The sequence below is a fragment of the Mytilus trossulus genome, chromosome 3 (genome assembly GCF_036588685.1).
Source record: "Mytilus trossulus isolate FHL-02 chromosome 3, PNRI_Mtr1.1.1.hap1, whole genome shotgun sequence".
In the NCBI taxonomy this organism is placed as follows: Eukaryota; Metazoa; Mollusca; class Bivalvia; order Mytilida; family Mytilidae; genus Mytilus; species Mytilus trossulus.
Genome location: NC_086375.1, coordinates 31,792,030 through 31,811,957, shown reverse-complemented (window position 1 = coordinate 31,811,957; position 19,928 = coordinate 31,792,030). Strand labels below are relative to the sequence as shown.

At 30.4% G+C, this 19,928-nt stretch overlaps 1 protein-coding gene across 9 annotated transcripts in view; it reads left to right on the top strand.

Moving 5' to 3' along the window:
• Positions 1 to 19,928, top strand: part of LOC134711250 (echinoderm microtubule-associated protein-like 2) — a 48,192-nt gene that overhangs the window by 15,393 nt on the left and 12,871 nt on the right. For 4 of the 9 annotated variants that reach the window (XM_063571745.1, XM_063571752.1, XM_063571753.1 and 1 more), the window contains 6 exons: positions 3,474 to 3,524; positions 6,353 to 6,378; positions 9,287 to 9,413; positions 10,267 to 10,413; positions 17,867 to 17,939; positions 19,028 to 19,054. In XM_063571745.1, coding sequence (XP_063427815.1) covers positions 3,474 to 3,524; positions 6,353 to 6,378; positions 9,287 to 9,413; positions 10,267 to 10,413; positions 17,867 to 17,939; positions 19,028 to 19,054 — 451 coding nt within the window. Of the gene's footprint in view, positions 1 to 3,473; positions 3,525 to 4,698; positions 4,828 to 6,352; positions 6,379 to 9,286; positions 9,414 to 10,266; positions 10,414 to 17,866; positions 17,940 to 19,027; positions 19,055 to 19,928 lie in introns of those variants that run through there. The other 5 variants (XM_063571749.1, XM_063571746.1, XM_063571754.1 and 2 more) reach the window with 4 other exon arrangements.

Genomic DNA, 19,928 nt, shown 5'->3' with positions numbered 1-19,928 from the left:
AGATAAAGTTTAGCAGATTTTAAAAACTATATTCAAAGTAAGGAAGTCATTGTTTGTCAAAGGAAATGAAAACAGATTGAATAAGAAAAAAGATGAAGGAAGGCAATGCATTTTAAATTTATAAGTATAACATCAGTGAAGTCATTTATTAACATCAGATGACTTTGAAGATGTGATTTTTCATCTTCATCTTGTAAATAAAAGACCATTTTCTGATATTTTATAATTAGATTGTTGAAATACGAATAGAAATAGATGTGGGACAACAACCCTATGACATAAATTTAAGAAAGTTTTGTTGGTTCTCATAATAATATAAAACTGTTATTTCTTCAAGTCTTACATTCAAAGGTATCATTTGTTATTTCTCAAGAGAGCATTTATCTAGGTTTTATATGAAAATAGAATTTATAACTCAAGAGAGTAATTTCTGGAAAAAATTTCCTTCAAAAAAGACTGTAAATGGTTCAGGTTTAATTAGTACAAATGTATGTAACAAATATCAATATCGTAACTGTGGAAACCAATTTTATTATGCTACCTGCATTTACATAGATTGTCCATGGAATTAAACTAGTAGTCTGATAAAATTATCGTTAATAATTGATAAAGACATGTGTCCTCCATTTGTAAATTAATTGGAATCCCATATACATCTTTTAGTTATATTCTTGCCCAGGGTAAAATGGTCTCATATCATTAATATTTATAGTTTAAATTGAGAATGGGAAAGGTGTCAGAGAGACAACAACCCAATCAAAGAGCAAAAAAACAAACTAGACCACCAATGTCTTCAACACAGCAAGAAAATCCAGCACATAAAGGCTTGCTTCAGCTGACCCCCAAAACAAAATGAGTACTAGTTCAGTGAAAATAGGCATCACTATAAACTCTATAAACATATAAATGTACAAAAATTAAAAATCATACAAGACTGATATGGACCTTATGGTTTTAACGATAGCATTATATATATATCAAACCTCAGATGAAATACATGTATATAGTAATGTTGTTTTCAAATGTCCTGTTCAGTTACTTGGATTAAGTCATATTAGCATACATATAGTAGCCTTACGGGTCAGAATATTAATTGATCATGGAGAGAAGATAAAATAATAGCTCATTATATGGCTAACCCTTGAGATATTTCTCTCATCAAAAATGTATATTTGATATTTTCAATCGGCTGATTTCACTTACTTTGCGTGGCAACTAGTAAATATTTACAAAACATGTCTAATTAATGGGTCCTTGTCTTTATTGGAAATCTTAAGACTTCAATCAAGAAATTAGTAAAAAAAACAACATTAATTGAATTTGCTCTCACATGTACAGCCTTGAAATTTAATCATAATTGTCTTCAGCCAACAGCAGACAGCAGCAGATGACATGAAGCAAGGTTGTTAGTTACCTAAGTATCTGCCACTGCTGTTTACCTAAATGAGCAGGAATTAATTGTCTGTTCCTGATTTATTGTCTATGAATAATTAATGTTTCAGTAAAGGTTGAATTATTAAGGGCGAGATAAATACTTATAGGGCATTTGTAGTGTTAATATCTTATGTAGTCATTTCAAGGTTTATCAGATTCTTGTCCATAAATGATGAATGAAAATAAAACTAAATGAGAAAAAAGTATAAAGCTATAAAAAATGCTATAAAATCAAGAACTTGTTTAAGATTTGATCATAAAAGTCAAAAATTTTCAACGCTTAAAATCGGATATCTCACCATTGGGAATTTTTTTAGTGCTTACGATCTTACGTTTAGCAGTTAAATTATTTAGCTAATACCTGATCTCAGGTTGCTAAGATAGTCTGTGTTGTATAAACAAACTTTGTTTTGGAACAAATTGTCAATTTTGATTGGAAAAATTGAATGAAATAGGGAAGAATTTATTAGATTTTGTCTCCAATTGGAGTTCTAGATCAAAAGATTTATCTTTTGAGAAAGGTTTCAATTTTTTGAGAGTAAAAAAAATCATTTGTTGGGTACCACGGCACATAAAGAGTTGACAACCTTATATGTTATGTTATTGGAAATAGCCTGAATAGTATTCAAATTCTGTAGGCTATACAGGACAGTAGGTCTAGTGAAGCTAAAGTCTAAACTAAAAATTTCAACAAAACATGGGAATATTATTACATTTCCTGTCTGAATTTCATATCAATCAGTGAAAACCTAAAGAAATGTTAGCTTTGACACATTTGAAAGTAACTGGAGATTTGGGGGTATACATCAATGAGACAGCTCAATCAAAAAATAAAAATAAACCATAAGACATCAGTCTTCAACATAGGACAGGTCTCTGTACAATATTTCAAGCTTTTAATCATTCCAATTTTTAAAAGATCTTTTTTAGTTGTGTATAAATTTTACAAACACAGTTGAAGAACTACTATAAAGTATGTACAACTCTCAAAATAAGGAACAAACAGTATAATAATACACAACAACTTCCTCGCATATACGAAAATATAAGAGATGTGTTGTGGTCGCCAATAAGACAACTATCCAACAGAGACTAAGTGACTTTAAAGTTAACAACTACAGGTTACAATTTGGCTATCAACAATGAGCAAACTTAGACTGTATATAGTCAGCTATGAAAGTCTGCAGTAGGACAAAATCTGAAATTATACAAACAAGATCACTAAAGGCCTACAATAAACCAATAACAATATGATTGAGAGCAACAATGACAACCACTGATTTACTTGGGACAGAATCTGATAGATCAACATATAACAGGCTATTATTGGAACTTGGAATTATTTTTAATTATGGAATTTGCTTGATTTCTTGTTATAGAAATTTTTAGTAAATTCCATGTTTATTCTGTACTGAAATGTTCTGTGCTGCACACAATTCTTTCTTTTACAAAGAAAATAGTATATTTTCAATAGAATGTACTGTGCTGCACACAACGCTATCTAACCAAACTACATCCAATGGAAAGTGTTATTAACGGCTCAAAAGATTATAATACCAAATAAACATGGAATTTATTAAAATTTTAAACACAAGAAATTATGCAAATTCCATAATTAAAAAATAATTCCAAGTTCAAATACTAGCCTGTTATATATAAACAGTTTTGTATATTCCAGCATTTCAACATAAGACTTATTTTGTAGAGTCATTTTGTAAACCTTATACTGTGAGTAAAATGGCAGTGAAGCAGTATCTTTCTCTGCAAGACATTAGTTTTTAAAAAAAGTGTATCTCCGTTAATTTTGTTACGCTTTGATCAGCTACTGGTTAATGTCGGAAGGGAAGTGAAAAGGAAATGAATCCTTCAGATTGACATTTAATTTACACATCAAACAATATTAAAAATATTCACAGTAATATAGCATGATATAATTGCATAATTTATACATCAATGGATATATCTGTATTGTTTATAAAGCATGTCAGGCATGTCCTACAGTGTTGTAATCTCTAGCATGTTGGCCTGTTTCATTGTAGACGTAGCGTTTCACAGACCAATCTATTATCACGGAGTCAACAAAAACAAGGGTAACTGGATTTGTATATACCTTTATCTCTAGTAACATGTATTGGCTACTTATTATCAAGCTTCCATCTATTTAATTATATTGTAGCTGCTGTTTATTAGCCAATTGGAGCTTGGTTTTGGCATCCATCACTTTCAAGAATTGTATCAATCATAATTTCATAAGCTTATCTAAGCTTGTTTTCGTCCATTGTTTTGTATTTTTTTTCTTTTTTTTTCATTCATAATTATGGGACTTGTAGCTGCTGTTTATAAGCCAATCAGAGCTCGGTTTTGGCATCCATTGCTTTCAAGAATTGTATCATTTATAACTTTAAAAGCTAATCTAAGTTTGGTTTTGTCCATTGTTGTTGAATTTTTTTTCAACTTGTTGTCATTCTTAATAATGGGATTTTATCATATATAATTAGATTAGCTGGTGCATGTTCAGATATGTTTTTTATTTGCTTTGAAGATTTATGTATCATTCATTATTACTTATTGGTAGATTATATAAGTAGCTTATCTTAGGATCTGAATAATTTAGCTTTAGATATAAGATTAATTAATTATTTAAAAAAGACAAGATAATTTTCAAATGTCTTTTGATTGTATGTTCACTGTCAGTGTTGCAGATACTGAAAAGTCTTGTTTTAGAACTTTTTCAAGCCTCTTCAATATTTCTGAAATGATTAGTGATTTTCTATCTTTTTCTTTGTTTACCAGTGTTTTGTATTTTTTCATCTTTTAAAAGATCCCCCCCCCCCTTTTTATGATTTTTTTTTAGAAAGGACATCTTATAATGAAGTGCTGTTTATCTCCTCGACTCACTGAGGCCTTCTCACAATAATTTCTGTAATTTCTTAGGTTTTTTTTTTAAGTTGTATTTTTTTACCTGTCCATTTATTTTTAGTTTTTACATGTTTTACTTTTACTATATAATGACAGGGGACTTTAATTTGTTCTTTTACTTTCCCTTTACCTTGATCTTTGTTTTTTATTTTTTTTTTAAACCAGGACCAAGCTTGATTAACCTTTTGATAATATTTGTAAACGACCTTTTAATCTGGGATCGGAATGGCAGTGCAATAATTCTTTTAATTTTCCATTCACTTTTCTCACTTAAATGTCCGGTGAACAAACACAGATTTAATTGTAAGGATTTAAATCCAGATATTACATAAACAGATGTAATTATATCTTAATTCAAATTTACTACCCGCTGGGCGAAGGTGCATTTTTTTTACATATTTCTGGGATTTTATTCAAAACAAACAAAATGGAGGTTGGAGTTGTAGAACATGCGATGATGATTTCTTTAGACGCGTAGGTTGATATTATTGTCTTGATTTAGTTGACCTTCCACTAATATTTCTCATCGAATAATCTTTTAATCTTTCAATACTTTAAAAGAAATGTTTATGTCTGTGGTTAATCTCTTACTTTCCATGGTATGTAATTTTGATTTTTAATGGTGTATGTTTATTTTTCTTTTTGATTTATTTTCAATTATGATTTTCTTTCAAACTTTGAAATTTTTTATTAAATAATTTTTGAATATACAATGTACATGTGAACAATGAGACTGGTCACACAAATACTCCTGATAAATCAAAACCAGTTTAAACCTATAAATACCTGTCAACTTGATAAATTTTTTAGTCCCACATTTATTTCATGTATTTGGTTTGGACAAGTTTCATTGTAATTAAAGTTTACTTCCATGTGATTTTCTTTAGAAATGTACAAAATGTGAAAATATTTGTAGAATTTAACAATTGAAAATTTAAAACATGAAACGTAGAAATTTTAAAAAACTGGTGCAGTTATGTTCCTTTTTTAAGAGAAATGCATGAAATAGTGTTTTCTGTTTAGCATGTATTTTCCTGAAACATCCTTTGATCTTTTCACCCTATTTTTGTCCTCCAAACCAATTAATATCTATTGTTAGTTTTATCATATGTTATTTTATAAATAAACACTTTTATTTCCTTAATCAGAATGTATTCTCCTTGTTTTCTAATTACATTCATTTTTCAGTATTGTATTTTTTAATATGTAATATTATCATTGGCAGAGATTTCTCCTACCAAAAAAAATCTGGAAAATTATCGAATAAAAAATATTGCTTAATTTTTATTTTGAAATGATTACCTAATTTCAAAGGGAAGTTATGTCAATAAATAAAATTTGAAAGGATCAATATGAAAAAGAAAGTTACTGTGGATTCAGTATTATCAGTTGGATACCAATTTTCATGTATTTCGTGGGTATATATCAGAACCATGAAAAATTAAAAGTTTAACGATTGACAAATTTCTAATCTGAGTTCATACAGACTTCGGCAAAACCACAAAATTAAATATCCACGAACATGTAAGTTTTGCTTAATCCCCGGAAATTGGTACCCACAAAAATACATTAATCCACAGTATATATAGGAGCAGAAGGAAATTTACATGGGAGAAGAAAATCTGTAAATTGATAGTATTGTTTTCATTTATTTATGCTTTCAATATATATATATATAAATGTATTTCAATTATTTTAATTATTTATCAAAAGCTTCTGTGTGTTTTTGTTTTTCATGATCTGACAATATTTTAGACATTTTATTTGTTTTTAACACAGTGAATTTGTCAGCCTAGTGTTGACAAATCAACCGTAATGCATGTACTTGAAAAAAACTACATTACATAATATCAGATCTTGTTTACATTTTTCTTTGCTTTTAAATGTCTTTGTTGTCTACGATTTTACGAGTTTTTTAATTTGCATGACACATGTTAGATGAAATTATATCAATGATGATAGATATGTGTTAATATTTGTTATTTATTTTGTATTTCAGTTCTAAAGATCCCCAATGGAATTCAGGTAATATATAATAGAGTTCATAAGCAAGTCAATATTGTCTGTAATTACAAAAGAATTATCATATGGCTCATATCAGTCTGCTGCTGCCATTGGTCTCAACAGTAAGGTTTGTTTACAGAAATATGAATAATCAGAATGCAAAGATGTGGTTTCATCCAAAAAAATCTCCAAGGGTATTGTGATCGATTGTTCAATTTATCAGAATTTTGCATCATTTGTCAATTGTTAGAAAAATGCTTAAAATCCAGATTCAAGTTCATACTATATAGTGGGTTATTTTCGTGGTGTGTAAATTTTAACTTATTTTTCGAGAATAGAATGAAATCACGAAAATGAATTCCACAAATTTAAAAGGACACATGCAAAGATATTGATAAAAGTTTTGATTCCACCAAAATATTAACTGCCAAAATTTTTGGTAGATATATGTCTCATTTTAGGCAGTATATTTAGAGTATTTTTATTTAGAATTCAACCAAAAATATTATTTTAACTGCTCAGTTTTCAGTAAGTAATGGATTGGTTATGGTTTTACTTTAATGTGTGGTCATTAGCTGAATTTCTGTTTTGTTTTTATTTCTAGTCATCAACTAAATATCTGTTGCTTTGGTTGCATAAATGTGAAGCATTGTTAATCTCTCCTATGTTTTTATTTGGAGGATATGATGTGTATAAAAGATATTTATATCTGATGAAGAAGCATATAATATATTAATTTTGTTAGTTAGTAATTAAAGGGGGCAAGACAAGATACCAATAGGGGTTAAAAAAGGGCACAAGATACCACAGGTAGTAAATAAAGGGGACAAGAAACCAAGGGGAAACAAATATAGGACAAAAGATACCAAGGGGAGTAAATAAATTGGACAGGAAACCTAGGGTAATAAATTAAGGGGAGTAAAACAAAGGGAAATAGATATCAAGTAGAGAAAGTAAAGGGGGCCAAATTAGGGCAGTAAATAAAGAGGACAAAAACAAATTGAGTGAATACATGGGGCAAGGAATTATAAAGGAGCCAAAAGACATACAGGAGAAGAAAAACAGTCCACAAAACAATTCCTTAATGTTCAGAAACAAACGGGAAATAACTTCCGATGCTAATTTTCTTATGAAATTCTAAAATTCTTATGAAATCTCCTTTTTGCTGAGATTCTAATAACATCTAAGTATTAAATTGCTTCCTTATTTTGTCAGTAATCACTAATCTTAAAAAAACTTAAATTTTTATTTGTGTGTTGTTCTTTGATATTTTACATAAAATGTTTTTGATAACAATTTTTTTTCATTTCCTATTAAACATGTAGGAAATATTTGCCACTTAACAAAGTAATTGAAAATCAATCAGTATTGTAGGCATTTGCTTTAATACATGTGTTGTTTGGTCTAATCTTTTGCTTTACATTTCTATCTTATATTTGTTTTCATTGTTTTAGATAAGTAATCATTTGATAATGACAAATTCTTGATTGGCCTCCAGTGGCAAATATTTCATTTGAGTTAGGAGGAGAAAATTTCAATGTGATATGACTAAGAATCCTATGTAAGACTAAACCTACAAACTAAGTTAAATTTTAAATGTGTTACTTCACAAGGTATCAGCCTTCAAGAACACATGTTACCTTACTGATTTGACTGTTCTTTGCATTTTCCCTCTAAATACTGTAGGGGGCCTCTGTAGCTGAATGTCTAAGTATTACAACTAGCCAGTTAACACTGAGTTTGTGAGTTTCAATCCCACTAGTCTCACACAACTGAGGGTCACAAAATAGCCCTAAAGCCGTGCTTAATGGTGGCATCTTAATACAAAAAATGAAAGTCAAAGTCAAAAGTATTTTTTGGGATGACACAGCAGGAGACCAAACACATACATAAGCTTCAGCACTTAGGTGAGCTCACTTCTGGGAGACCACTGAGGTGATTGGTGATCATTTTTCCACTCTGTCTGTGACTGTGTGAGTTCAGACTATATATTTTTTGAAACCAATGTTCGATTGTCATTTATATAAGATAATTTGGAATGGAGTACTTCACATTAAAGTTTTGATACAATATGATTAGTGAAAAATTATTAGCAGTGTTTTAGGCTAAATGTATATTTGTTCCTCATAATAACAATTCCTCTGGAAACTTTTGTTACAAACAATGCTATAGAATCTATTTCTGTGGAAACAAATATTGTTATATTTCTTCAAGTGGAAATAATATTCCAGGATATTTCTTCCTTCTGGTACTATCGGTATAAAGTAACTTCTTTTTCATGATGAGAGCTATAAAATATGATGAGATATGTGATGATACAACCATAAAAGCTCATTTAATGGTTACTTTCATTAGCAGAATATCAGGGTTTGGTTTGATTCTTGACAACAAATCTTTTCTTACGCTAATTTAATTCAGAATTTCGGAGTGAGGTGTTTATTTCCTAACAGTTTTATAAGCTCTAATCTTGAGCCATGTATGAAATCACTTTTGACAATTATCATTCTGCAGATACAATTTGAATAATGAGTAGGATTTCAATGAAACTTTGTACCGTGGATTTTAACAAGCAAATTAGCTGAATTCAAAGTTACAAAGTAATAGAGTACAAATAAGCAATAAAACTTCAGGAATAACTGCTTTGAATTGTAACTGTAGATAAACTTTGTAGAAATATATACCTGTATGAATAAAGGTTAAAAATCAAGAGTGTTATACCAGCAACATTAGTGCTAGGAGGTATCACAATATTCCCAGTCCAAACAGTTAAATTTTTGTCATTTTTGATAATTTTTAATTTTCATTGATATCAGCGGGATTTAATTTATTCGATTTAATTTTTGTTTTTGATGCATATAAATATGGGCTGACAAAGTAAACTCAAAATTGTGAATTTTTTTTGATATTTTATTTTTTGTGTTTTTTTCAGAGGAGGGAAATTTAAGAATATACCTGAGGGGACGACCAGTCAGTTTGTATGCTCCTTCAGATTTAGCAGATTATTCTGTAGATAAAGAAGTGACAACACCAGACCAGAAATTACAACTAGAATATGTGTATCCTTTTATTAGAAATATAAATTGAGTCATATATATATCTCGATTCCAAATGGTCATTATTAAATTAGACAAAAACTTTTGATAAATCAATAAAAAGGATAATAGATATATATCCATGACACACAATCAGTACATGCACACCCCAAAAACACACAAAGCAAAGGAACAGTGCTATAAATCAATGCTGAATGCTGTTCCTAATGTTAAAGCCATATTGAGGCCTTCAACATGGAGCAAAAACTCAACTTTTTAACCCAATTTTTATGGTTGATTAATCAATATTTAAAACACAAATTATAGGATCTGTATACAAAGCCTATTGAAAATATGATATTGGATGAACATTTAAATTTGTGGTTCACCTGTACTCTTGAAACCGACCAAAATTGGTATCCAACGAATAATAATGAATCCACAGTAAGTCAAATGTATGACACAATATGACCAGTTTAAACTAGATTTGAATCATCTAAAGAAATATTGGTGGCCATAATAGCCAATAGACTGTGTCGTTGGATAGACATACCCGTAGCCAGGAGGGGTTCAGGGGGTTTGGACTACCCCCCCCCCCCCCCCCCATGAAAAGGAATGAGCACTGTTAAAGTCAATTTTCTGTTCGAATCGTGACTGTTAAAGTCGAGTTTGTGAGTCCAACGAACCCCCCTTTGGAAATTCCTGGCTACGGGCCTGATAGATCGCTTGCTTATTTGGTGTTTAATTTTCTAAACAACATTTTACTTTTCTTGTATTCTGTATCAGTTTTATGTGTAGATATATTTGCAAGCCATATAAGCCTCAAATTATTTATGCATCTTGATTTGAAAAGTAATAAACCTTAACTCTCATACAGTTTTGGATATAGAGGTAGAGATTGTAGGTCTAATCTGTACTACCTGAATGGAGAAGTCATTTACTTCTGTGCTGGTGTGGTGGTGCTCCACAATCCGGAGGAACAAACACAGAGACATTATCTTGGACACACAGATGATGTTAAGTGGTAAGTTGAATTGTACAACTCCTTTTAGAACTAAACAGACATGTATTGACCATAATAAATGTACAAAAAAAATCTGTTACTGAATTTTATGTTAGTTAAGAACAACATGTTTATAGCATAACCAATCACAAAACATGTGGGGATGTAAAAAATAGCCTGCTACGTTCTGTCCATGTTTTTGTTAGCTGTTTTTTTCTGCTTTGGATGGATCTGATGAGTTTAGACTTTTTCAAATGAATCTTATAGTTTGTTCTTATATTGTACTGTTATACCACTATCCCATGTTAAGGGGAATGTTTTGAGCGTAGGAAACATGTTTAACCTGCCACATTCTGCATGTGCCTTTCACATTCAGTAGCCAGTAATTCAGTGATTGGGTTGTTGCTGTATATCATATTTCTTTTTGTACATACTGTTATTTTTCTTGTTTGAAATATTTTACATTTGTCATTTAATGGGCCTATATAGGTGACTATGCATCATGGGTTTTGCTCATTGTTAAAGGCTGTACAATGTCTTCTGTCTCATTTGGTCTCTGCTGGAAAGTTGTCTTATTGGCAATCATGTCAAATTTTCTTATGGATGGCAGATTTATGGTATATTTACCAGAGTGTTGACACTGATCACCATAAAAATTGAATAGTCACATTAGTGATAACAAAAAATAATGAAAACACTTTCTTTAGACTGTCATGGTTTTTATCATTAAAAACACAAAGTAAGATTCTTGAGCTTTCATTCAATAGTGGTCTCATCTTAATTATGAAATATTCATCATTTGCATTAAAAACTGTATTGCAGTTAGAATCATTATGCTGAAAATATTTCTGTTGACAAAAAAATTGTGACCTACTGGTAAATCCTGATCTGCAATTTGGTCAATGATTTTTCAGATAAGGTCATGTCTGACAAATCTAAGTTTCAGGACCCTTGATTATGAGTATTGCTCAACATTTACATCCACTATTAAAATTAAAATTAAAATTATATACAGACGAAACATATCTTTACTTATACCCACGAAATCCACAAAAATTGGTATCCAACGAATAATAATGATTCCATAGTATGGGTGAATGCTACCAAAAGGGTTGAACAAGAAAATATTAAATGGCACTTCCTGGTGAAATTTTCTGGTACAAATTAAAAAAAAATTTCAATTAAGTAGATAGATTTTTCACTTCTTTATTGTCAATAACCATCATGCTGATTTATCCACATAAAACTTTGTAAAAAAAAGAACATACTACTATGTAGAAGTGCATATCAACATGAAATAATGATTCAACTTTTTTCTAGGAGTTATGCCTCTTTGAAATTCCAATTTTGACCTAGATATACAACTTCAATATGAACTCCTCTGAAACCACTGAATAGAATTTCATGAAACTTTGTAGATAATTCAGACATACTATGTAGATCTGCATATCAACAGAAAATTATAATTCAACTTTTTTAAGGAGTAATGCCCCTCATCTTTGCTAGCCAAAGGTTACGATCCATTCCCCTCTGTAACCCTTGGCTAGTGAAGATGAATGCCCCTTTGAACTTAATTTTGATCAAAATATACTACTGCAACAGGTTATCATTACAACTCCTCTGAAAAAAACAGAATTTTATGAAGCTTTGTATATATTTAGGACACAATATGTATATGAACATATAAAGTTATAAATCTGGTAAGATTTTGTTTTCCCAGTGGCATAATGGAGTCTTGTGGTGTGTGAGCATGCTCAGGAAGGTTCTTAAATTTATCAATAAAAACAAATAAGTTCATTTGAAAATACAATCGAATGTCACTTTAAGTCTATATGAACATTTTTAAGCTTTTAAACCACTTCCTCATAAGCGATGGCATGTATTTTTGCACTTGATATTTCTTCTTCAAATTCTCGGCTTCCAATAAATATTGTTCTCTTGTTGTCAGTGGCAATGCTGTAAGGAAGATCAATTCCAAGGTCTGTACAATGAATGAATTGTATGCATGACGCATCATTGTTCAGGAGATATAACATCCTGGTACTTGTGTCTATAACCAAAGCAGAGTTGAACGATACTTTAGCTATGTCACAGGGTTTGAAGGGAAAGTCTTCAGTATTTATTTCCGGATGACCTTTAAATACACCCCTCATAGAATCATCTTTTCCTATAACTACAACTCGACCATTTCGATTTTCAGAGGTGCAGTCAATTACATATATTGTTCCTGCATTGTCTGTGGTTATTTTGAATGGATAAGAAAACAAATTGTTATCGTATGTTTTAATGTGGGTTCCTTCTGTGTCCATAGCGATCACTTGTCTTGGTCCAAGGATGGGAAATGTAGGTCCAAATTCACGAACTCCAACTATTATTTTATCATCATGCGAAACATGAACACATTTGATAATATGTGGTGAAACATCGTATTTTGAAATCAACTGTTTTGTTTTTTTATGTGGAATAATTTTAAGAGTTGTTTCTAAGGTTGCCAAAAGTAGGTCATCTTTTGATGTTATGGCCATATCATAAATCTTCATATCTTCGAATGACTGCGTTGTTTTAAAAGAAGTTTTATTCCATTTGACATTATATAACTTTTTAGATGGATAATCTCCGATCCAAAGTGAACCGTCTGCTTTGCAAGCAAGTTCATCAGTAGCCTTAAAGTTTGTTGTGAAGTTTTTTTCAACTTGAAAGCACCTGTTAATGATAACATTGGCGTCATTGGTTGTCTCTTTCAAAGTTCCATGAGAAATAGTGCTAGGAGTGACTTCCCTTGGAACATATGATGGAAGATGAGTGTATGTTGTATTGATAGGTCTTATTTTGGTGTTTGGTGATTTCTTAATGTTCTCTGCTGTTAAGAATACATCTTTAGCATCATGGGAGTTTAACACTTTGTTGTATTCTGTGTTTTTGATTTCTAGAAGTTGAGTTTCCATATTTCCTCGATTGTATTCGACTTTGATTGATGAAGTAAAAATATTCCACCTCAGGTCTAGATCACTTAAGAGCTTTTTGGTATGCTTATCAATACGATCTTTGAGATCTTGATCTCTCTGAAGAATCTTCTGTTTCTCTGCTTGCAGTTTTTCATTTTCGTCAGATGTTAGAACTTCAAGTGTTGACATACCTGTTGCAAGATTTAAGACTTCTATATCTAGTTGATAATTATTTTTCTTTATTTTACCTAAACTATAAAAGTAACCATCCTTTATATCAACAACCTCATGTCTGGCTTTGTGACTTTTCTTAATACACTTTTTACAAACTTTGGTTTCACATGTTTTACAGAATCTTTGGCAGATTTTTTCTGGATGTTCTTTGCACATTATATTTGAAAGGTCTTTTTCAATTTTCTGGTCTTTAATCTCAGCTTTGCCAATATCCTCGATAGCAATGATCTTGTGTTCCTCTGACGATCTTACTTTTTGATGAATTTTACAACATTTAGTACACAGATAATACTCGCATTTTAAACACTTCCATTGAATTTGATTATTTTCTTCACACAATTCACACATTAATGGTGCTTGTGATCCTGAAGCCATGTTGATTGAATGAGTTATTCTAGAAAATGTTGTTTTATTATGATTCAACCTTGTGCAGTTGTGTCATATCTCTTCTAAAAATCTTAAGTATTCTTCACTGATATGTAACTTAACATGAATGGAATTATGGATCATAAGGATTGTCAAAGATTACCACTTTTAAATTATTATTTGAAATTTTTATACTCCTTCCTGTTACATATCATAAATTTTAGTCCTAGTGCAATTGTGCAAATATATACCTCAGGTAGTTTACAGTTATTTAAATCAGAATTCATTCCTAGACATGAATTTAAGAATTTGATAACGGTTTTTTTAAATGCATTTTAAAAAGTTAGTCATAATAGCATAGGATCAGATTCCCCTATGTTACACGTCATCTAATGAGATGCAGATTTTATAAATGTTCTTATCTCTGAAAACTTGGATGTTGCAAACAAACACTCAGCATGATTATATTACTTTAACATATAACATGTAGTAATGTATATCAATTTGTAAAATTGGAAAGTAAACATTTACATTGTGTTTAACTTTTAATATATAACAATGAATAAATTAATAAAAAATCTAACAAAATGTGCAGTTAAATAGGTTAGTGAGACTGATTAATCAGCGAGTAGATAAGGTTAACTATAAATAGAACAATCAGATATTCTGAACTCATGCTATTACTATTAGATAAACACATTCAAGTGATGTATCAGTATATTTAATATCCATTATGAAAATTTAAAGTCCACATACTTTTACCAGTTATATGTGAATTGTCATGTTTCCGTTTTCTTTTTGGAACAGTGATTCATAATTGATAGTAAAATCTAAAATATCATAAAAAAGGGTCTATTTAAAAGTGGCTATTAATCATAGAAAATTTCCAAACCAATTATTTCAACAGTTTTGGTCTATGGGGAAGTGTTGGGTAATCCTAAAAATAGATGTTAACTTTCCAACTGCGTAGGTAGGCATCAACAATTGTTAGTTTTCTGCATGTGTCAGTTTGAAAGAGTTTACTGGTGTAGAACAATGATATTTCTCTAAAGTTGCATTACTATCATGACAACTATCTTGAGACTATGCCTTTTAAGTCATAGTCCAGTGACTAGAAGTATTAAGCAATTTTCAGCATTTAAGTTTTCTTTTTAAGTCAGTTTGATAGGAACTGTTTGTGATATACAATAATATTTTCTATTTTGGAAGGTCTCTTACATTATCCCATTATTTCTTTTTAGATATGAAGTAGTTCAAATAAATCTTGACACATCTTATTTTGACACATTCACATCTCTATGTCATAGTACAGCAACTTTGATTCAAATAGCAATGTTGCTCTCAATGATCTTTTCTGAATTTTCTGCAGACAGGTGAGACATATCTCTGTGTCAACATTTATTATAATGATAATTGATATGGCCATTTCAGGAAGTTGTGTTGTGAAATAACGCATACAAGTATGACGCAGCATATCTGTTAAGTTCAAAGCATTGTATCCTCACCTTATGATAGGGATATAATCAAGAATACTCATTTAATTGCAAATAAATAATATGTGGTATGATTGCTAATGAGACAACTCTCCACAAGAGACCAAAGTCACACACATTAACAACTTTAGGTCACCGTACGGCCTTCAACAATGAGCAAAGCCCATACCGCATAGTCAGCTATAAAAGGCCCTGATAAGACAATGTAAGATAAGTCCATTTCAGGAAGTTGTGTTGTGAAATAACACACACAAGAATGACTTAGCATGTCTGTTAAGTTCAAAGCATTGTATCCTCACCTTATAACAGGGATATAATTCAGAATAATCATTTTGATATGTCAGTCACTAATAAAAAGTATGCTTCCCATTTTTTTGATTGGAAGTTTAAACTCTTACTTACCATTAAACCTTGGATTAGTTTTATCAGCAAAGAGATACAAAAACTTGGGATCAATCTTTATAAGGGAGATTACTTATTCAAATCTTATGACACCAGGATAGTACTTCTATTTGTTTTCTAAACGTTTTGTTGAGCAGAGGCAGATTTAGAGGGGGCAGGGGGCCACCCTTCCCCTATATGGGAAAAATTTGGTTGATTATATGGGATATTACTGGGGCCCCACTCATACATGTGATGGACTGTGAAACTCAGATCAGGAGATTTGGAAATTTTGGTCAGGAGATTAGGACTCAGATCAGGAGGTTTTTTATCCACATAAATTTTGTCGTAAATGTAACCATATGAAGTAGAAATTGTGTTTTTTCTACAAATTGTAATATGTTTAAAGTACCCTTATTGCCTTTCTATTTGAATAAAATAAAATATTAATAAGAAGAATCTGTTTCCTGTTTAGTTTTGCTTTGTTTTTGATAAATGATTGTTCACTGCTTGCAAATAAATCATTTTATTGTATAGCAATATAATATTTCCCACAGAAAGTAACCAAAAGTTAGCGTGCAATAAATTCCAATATTGCACTAGTGCAATAAATCTTCAAAATTCATGACGTCATCAACGACAAAATTGTAGTTTAAAACAAGTTTTACCTTCAAATATTATATTGCTATACAATAAAAGGGTTATTGCATGAATATTGGGGAATATTGCCCTCGTAGAACATATATTGCACTCGCAAGCTCGTACAATATAAAATTCTACTCGGGACAATATTCCCCAATATTCATGCAATAACCCTATAATATTTATCTATCTTATCTGTATAGATTTTTATTCATGTCTCCATCTCCTTATCATTGGTAAATGTATAGACAAATAAGAAAGAAATAAGCTCTACATGTTTGTTTGCAACATCATAAATTAATTAAAAAAATAACAAACACTAACAGTAGTACTGCATGGCTTTTAAGCATTATGAAAGTCATATTTGTAGAAAACTTAAAAAGACTTTTAAAGATTGTAAAATGTTTGGCTATTTCTAGCTTTCACAATAAAATCTTATATTTTCTAACATCTTCAATTCTCAAACCCAAGGTTTTAAATTAACTAGATCTTTTATTAGTCTAAATGTACATATTGTATATATCAGTCACATAATTGATAAACAGATTTATAATATAAACTTTAATTTAATCCTTGAAAGGAGGTCTAGATTGCTAAAATAATTTATAAATTTATATTTTTTTATTTGTTCCAAAACATTTAAATTCATTTAATCAACATCCTTTTATGATTATTTGATTAAAATATAAATCATTTATAGTCTTTTTACAATTACATTTTTAAAAGCAAAATAACTGAAAACAGGATAAAACAAAGGGAAGTAACAAAAATGTATTTCAATACTCAATACACATCGTTTTTATAACACAACGGCAGTTAGCCAGAGGTAAACATCGTTGATTACCAGTATGTTTGACACCCCAGCTGTCAAGTGAAGCCAATTAATTATACATCTTCTTTGATGTACAGGTAAAATTTAACACAGGTGTCAATTACACCCGTACAGTAGTAAGAAATGATCAAATATGGCGTCTGAAAATTTTCATTCATGAAATATTTCATACACGGGAGTTTTTTCTCCAAAACGGGAGGACGGGAGGAGACCCCTGAAAACGGGAGTTTTGTACTCCCGTCGGGAGGTTCACATGCATGCCCACTTGTGAAAATGTCTGTATCTGCCACTGTTGAGTATTAGACTAGAAAAGGAAGCAAAAGGGGAATATTGGGCTACAAACAGTAACTTCAAAATTTCATTTCGTTGATTATTTCAATTAACAGTTTCAGTCTACACTAGAAATCCCTAAAAAATGTTATCCTACAAATATTAATGAAATTTCGGCAAAGCACTGTTTATGTATCTTTTAAAACAGGTCACATATCAAAATATAAGAATTAATAATCCTTTTATCTAATATTTCTAATATCAACTTTGACTAGACATTATTATTACTGATTATTGTTATTTATTTTCAGTTTGGCAATTCACCCTGATAAAGTGAGGGTAGCCACTGGTCAAGTTGCTGGACATGACAGAAAGGATTCTAAGGTCAGTATTTACCTTAAAAAAAAATAACAAAAAATGTTTGACTATTTAGCTTTATAGGTTTATCCCTGAATTTCAAGGACTTTTTAATGGTTGAAGAAAATTATGTTCTATTTACTTATTTCCAGAAATCACTTTGACACAGTGATCCAGAAAGGAAAAGGTATAAAGTAAAGAATTCATTTTTCTGCACCTTGCATATTTGAATAGCAAGCATTTCCAGATTTTGTGGTGTTTTGCAAAAATAACATAGTATAGAGTATTTTTTTATAGATGGATATTTTTTTCAAATTGAGTTGGAAGTAAAGCATTTGCATATTTTCCTCAAGTTTGGTTTTTAAATAACACATCCTTTTTTCCTGAAGAATTTATAGGAGTTTATGAAACTTGGATTGTTGCTTCATCTAGATCAATGGATAACATTGATATCTTTTCTCCATTTTTTCCAACATAGGTGATTGCAGTTAACTTTTTGATACAGTTTAGGTTTAAAGATTTTTAAGGCATCAAAAACTTTCAAGACAAGGTTATTGATTTAGCCAAAAATCCTATTTATGTATTTTACTGATTTTACTGATAAATAGTCTAGGTTTTAAGACATTTAACATTTGGGTTTAATTTGACAGCCGCAGAGACCCCACGTTTTTTTTTACAGTAAAGGTTCCTCTTTAACTTGACCTTCGCAGAGACCCTACATAGGGTTCTGTGTTTATTGGAGTTATAATTTGCTTAGTTTACTTCAACCAATAAAATCCATGAAGTATTTATCATATTTATGACAAAAAACCTTTCTATTTCCCTTTAATTGACTTGTGATGGGCACAGATCATTTCTCTTTACTTAGTACCTTATTTTAGTTCCTTGTTCTGTACTTTGCTTTATTTGCTACTTTCTGCAAAAGAAATTATTAGTAGATTTTATTAATTTTTCAGAAAGAATAACTCTTGACTTAGTTTTATTTTATGTTTCAATAATTTTTCGTAGTTGCTTAATTATTCAAACTTTGCTTTACCTCTTTACTTGCTCTTTGTAACATGCAAGTTAATATTTCAGTTTTCTTTTGTTCTAATATTTTTTTTTTTCATGTTCAGAAAAAGAAAGAAGAGTCTGATAAAAAGGTAAACAGCACATGAGTGCACATGTAATATTGTTTGTCACCTATTTGTGTACATTTGTATCAGCACATATGTAAATCCAGGAATTTTACTAATATTGTTATACATGTCTTATTATTTGTCACCTTTGTTTATACATTTGTATTTGCATATACCGTATAGCGGGTTATTTTTTACGGGGTTTAAATTTTGACTTATTTTCGTGGATAGAACAAAATTGTCAAAATAAATTTCCGACATTTTAAAAGTGCACATGCAAAGGTATTGATAAAAGTATTGAATCCACCAAAATAATAACCGCCAAAATTTCTTATACCTTATTCAATGAAAATCGTGAAATTTTAAACTTTCGAAAACGTCCCGCTTTACAGTATGTAAAAACTGAATTATACTAATAGTGTTATACATTTCATATTGTTTGTCACCAATGTGTGAACATTTGTAATTGCACATATGTAGACTAGGGAAAATATTCATGCTAGATGCATGCCACTCATTTTTGAACCAAAAGTTTTGTTATATCCTTAATAGATTAAAGATCTAAGTATATGAATCAAAATCATGTATGTGTGTGTGTGTTGTGTTTTTATAATCGTCTGTGTCTCTGTTGATGTGTGTTAGCAAAACAATGAATTCATTAAAAGAAGAGGAGGGATGCAATCCCAAATTCCTGAAAAAAACAGCATTCTTTCCCAGATCCAGAGAAAAAAAAGTCTTTAATAAGTACTGATAATGGCAAATCAGCTAAAATAAAGGTTCAATTAATCCCAAATTCAATCAAAAGAAAGCCCATATCTGGAAGTTGTGAATAAAAGGCCCTTCAAAGAACACATATCAATCTGATTAGCTAGGCTAAAAGCTCAAAAGATAAAGATTA